This window comes from Spea bombifrons, chromosome 12 (genome assembly GCF_027358695.1).
Source record: "Spea bombifrons isolate aSpeBom1 chromosome 12, aSpeBom1.2.pri, whole genome shotgun sequence".
Classification (NCBI taxonomy): Eukaryota; Metazoa; Chordata; class Amphibia; order Anura; family Pelobatidae; genus Spea; species Spea bombifrons.
The window spans coordinates 13,831,231-13,835,647 of NC_071098.1; the positions used below are offsets into that span (position 1 = coordinate 13,831,231).

The following is a 4,417-nucleotide window of genomic DNA, read 5'->3' on the forward strand; positions in this document are numbered from 1 at the left end:
GCAATGATACTTGGACTCCTGTTACCTGCCTATTCCCAGCAATCTATTTCAACCCATTAATGTATGTTATTTTACTCGATAGATATTACATGTTCAGACATTATAAAAAAGATACACAGTATCTTACAAAATATATGTATTTATTAGATATGCAGTTTTGTTCATCATTCAGTAAAAAAATTGTATAAAAAATTTGTTACAAATCACATATAAAAAAAAAACAGATATAAAAGGAGGACAGACATTAAGTACAAACAATTCTGTGCAGCTCTTAATTAGCTCACATTTTGAAAAGAAAACACATTGGTTTAAGAAGTAAGCTTAACTAGCCTGAGTATAACTGTGGTAAAATACGGTAGTGTAAAAATGTGTATCATATGATTAGCTGCAGTTTTGTTGGATAGTTGATGTAAAAAAGAAATAGCTGCATAAATCATTTGAAATTAACAAAATTAATGAAATTCAATGAATGAAATGTACAAACTCCGGGTACGCTGCTAAATCCATTTGAAGACAAAGTTGGAAACAATCATTGCTGATATCTTGTAGAAACCAAACAGGCCCTATATTCATAATTACGCTAATTCCATGTGTGTACGTTACATGCGGATATTATTATTATTAATAATAATAATAATAATAATATGGCTGATGATTATTTCACATGTACAACTGTAACATCATGGGGTTCTTCAATGGCGACATTAGGCTACAGATGTTTGGGTGCTTTTGGAAAACACTATTTTTCCTTGAAAATGCTAATGTGAGTAAACCGTTGTTAAAATATTGCCATTTGGGATTATGGCTATTTTTGACATATATTTCAGCAGTGGTGTTATAATATATATATATATATATATATATATATATATATATATATATGAAAGATTTGGGTCAAGCAAAGTTTTGCATTGACACAAATGTATCTCCATTATGTAACCCTGAATAAAGTAAATCGGCATTTAGTGTATTAATGGCAACGGCAGTAAATGTGTTTACAGAAAATTGAATGTTTGTTATAATTTCAGTGCATTGTATGGGTATTTCATGGCATGTTTGCTAACTGTAGCACATATCATAGCTATTTATTTCCCTTGAAAAGAAATCTTCTGTGATAGTAGATGAGGGAACGTATTCTAGGCAGTCTGTGTTAGTGTAGTAATAGGGTCCCTGAGTCTTCATTGTTTCTTGATGAACCGGAGAGCAGCAGTATTGACAGTAACAGAATGTGGATCCATTCTGCTGTTGGCAGTAATCATTTGCAAAGGCACAGCTTGCAGGGTCCTGGAATGATGGAGAACTATACCTCTGCGGGGCAAAGGCTATTTCTTGATGAGATGGAGAATATTCAAATGAGTTTGAAATATCTGATGAGTCTGAAAGTGATTCTGGGGTCTGTAAAATAAAAATAAAAAAAGTTTTTTGTTAATTAATTAAATCTTTACATTTAGTGTGCTATGCTCATACATGCAGAAAAAGTAGTTGGCTTTCTCACTTGTTCCAGTAGCAAAATTGTAAGGGATCGGACCTTAAATATTTGCTTTCCTTGCAATCCATGCATATAACTATGATGAAACATTAAATGCTAATATACCCATTGTTTAGCTGAGAAGCCAAAGATAAGTCCATAAAGACTTATAAAAATGTATATGCTAAGAAAGTTTATAAATAATTAATATATATAATAAGAAAACCCATTACAGCGATCAGCGCAAGCTTTCGTGTTCTACAGGTAAAATATTTAAATTGTTTAACTATGACCCACAATTCTCAGCCTACCATCTGATAACTGATGCTCAAGATAGTTAAAGGTCAACAAGAATGTGATTACCTTTCAGCTAAATCATACAATCAATATTTAATAATACAGGTTAGCAAAGCTTTTGTTAAAATAAAAGGACCGGAAAAAAAGTTTTGTTTTAAAAAAAAAACATAAAACACTGAGAACATATTTCGCTTTATGGTTTGCATCTATTCTGCTTCTAATTTCAAGTATGGAAAATACATTTATGTTTTAAATGTACAGTACTTAACATAAGTAACATGACCTAAAGGCAATAAAGTATTTCTTAATATTCAAAAATGTAAATGCAAAAATGGATTTAATTTAAAATGTGTTTATTATGTGCGCACATGTACACAAAAATGGTAATGTTTTTAACTTTGTTCATATTCTGCGCTTTTGGCTATTTTATGAATGGTGATATATTATGTTTTTGTATTTACTCACCTTAGGTAGCAGGTGGAAATCTATTACTAGATATTTTGCAATATTTCTTAATTAGTCAGTATACTCCCTATTCCCTTTGTATAGCATTGAACAGAATAAAGTTTCAAATGACTGCCTGTTTAAATGGTTGGAAGGTGATGATACATTCCTTCAGTGATTTAAATATCAGAACACAATGTTATATCTATCTATGTAGTGGAGAGACTGTAAACTTTACCATGCTCTGGTTGAAGATGGGGGCTGGCATGATGTTGTCTTCAGGGTAACCAATAGATGGATTCTGCATGAAATTAAAAGTGTTTTCTGCAGGAGGGTCTGGTTGGAGGTAAGCATTCAGAAGCAGCTGATCCACAAAACTCAAGGAGTCTTCCTGGGAAATATAATTTGGCAACTCTCTTGTCTGATAATTGCAGCTTGGTTCAGATGGGATAGCTTGGCAACCACTAAACATTTCTAGGATTGACATAGAAAGCCAGGGTTAATGTATTGCACACAATTACATATTTTCATATGAATTAGAATAAGTCACTAAAATGCATTAGCCTGTTTGATTTCAGCAACAGATCCATGGTTTCTTACTTGTACTAAATCAGCTGAAATCAACAGCTTAGTTCTTCTGTAATGAATCTTTTAAAACACCGCTACACATACTTACACTTTGAACAAACTCACTTATCCCTACTCCTGTTTTGTGCATAAAGCAACAATATATGCTATTTTCTGTATAATATTTCAATTATCATAATATGGTAATATGGTAAACTGTCTGTACTAAGTACAGCACCCAGTTGCTATTAAAGGTAATTTTTTATTTAAAAAAATCATGATGATGATGATATAGTTTCAACTGATCAATTATGCAATGCTCAATTGATTTTTATTTATTTTTTCTTGAAAGGTACTTTTAAAAGCTCTCTAAAGCAATTAGATAAATCATCAGCATAGAAACTCTTATGTGATTTAATACATAAAAAGGGGGCAGTGCTATTAACAAGTGAACAAAAACCACAGATGCCATGGTTATATCTCTTTTATTTTCCAACAAAGAAAGTGTGTGTACATTTTAAGAACTGGGTATATATGTATTAAAAAACTTCTGAAACAACTTTTGTTTAGACAAGCAGATTAAAAATATGCAAAATTGGGGTATTTAAAAAAAACAACCTTAAATGGCTATCCTGTTGTCCTCATCTGCATTCCTTTTACATTTTCAGGATCTGATTGGTTGGAATAATTATTGAGTGGATCTTAAGTTGAGGCTGTAAGCTTTGAGACTTGTATGTATTAAGAATTCACAGTGACTTTCTACTGATTTTTTTTTTCCTTCATTTTTTTTTTTTTACCAACCTGATGAAGAAGGGAATGGATCAGAAAACTCTATTCTACCCTCCTGGATTTCCTGAAAAATAATAAAAAAACAAAAATATATTTTTTTTTTCCAGAAAAAAATATTTTGAAGGTTGGAGTCTCAATATGTGTATAAAATACATATTTTATATAACTTAATATATTTTTTTGGAAAATCAACTCTTCATTCCCAGCACAAAAAAGGTAAGTCTGATTCTTATATCTGTTGTAGAAGTGTGCATAAGAAACAATTTGCTGTAAGTAAAGAGTTGTTTTCTTGTCAAATTACCTTGTGCCTGCAGGGTATAAAGATCTTGATATGTGACACTTATTACATGTAAGATACTGCATGCAAAAACTGTACCATTTATACAAAATTGTTGGATGAGTTCATATACATACAAATTCTGTTATAACAGTGTTTTGGTGGACACAGGTAGAAAACAACCCCATTTAACGAGTTATACATGCAGGAAGGAGTTAAAAGGGGTTAAATCTATGTGTATTATTAATCAAGCCATTAGGATAAAATATTATAGTTTATTCCACAGGATAAGGCATTTGGAATTTTAGGGTCCTCCTGAGTTCCTGTGGGATGCAGGTAGCCCTGGGCAGCTGCTCCAGCACATAGTGAGTTAATATTTAAAGGGACCGAGGTGTTGCATGGGCGGTTACTGTGTAATCAGAGGAAAGGGGGGTTTAAATCCCTACTCACTGAATGGGAGAGGATTGTTCTTAGTAAAACAGATCTATGCTTACAAAGTCATGAACCAGGAAGAGCTAATCATTTACCTGGCAGCCTGCAATGCAAATATCTGTCTACTGGTCCCTTCCAAGAAA

General features: G+C 32.2%; 1 protein-coding gene across 1 annotated transcript; it reads right to left on the reverse strand.

The window, feature by feature from the left end:
- Window positions 1-909: 909 nt before the first annotated feature.
- On the reverse strand, window positions 910-4,170 carry POU2AF3 (POU class 2 homeobox associating factor 3). Its single transcript, XM_053451408.1, has 4 exons — window positions 3,867-4,170; window positions 3,578-3,629; window positions 2,448-2,683; window positions 910-1,395 (listed from the first exon to the last, which is right to left on the reverse strand). Exons 3-4 carry the CDS (start codon window positions 2,679-2,681, stop codon window positions 1,060-1,062), a joined length of 570 nt encoding a protein of 189 aa, XP_053307383.1. The 5' UTR covers window positions 2,682-2,683; window positions 3,578-3,629; window positions 3,867-4,170; the 3' UTR covers window positions 910-1,059.
- Window positions 4,171-4,417: the final 247 nt, after the last annotated feature.

What these genes read in the sequence shown, in the direction of transcription:
- POU2AF3 (XM_053451408.1), bottom strand. Translation starts at nt 2,681, where the DNA reads ATGTTTAGTGGTTGCCAAGCTATCCCATCTGAACCAAGCTGCAATTAT. An exon ending in CCATCTTCAACCAGAGCATG is followed by an intron (nt 1,396 to 2,447) that starts GTAAAGTTTACA and finishes TTTATTTTACAG; the next exon opens with ACCCCAGAATCACTTTCAGA.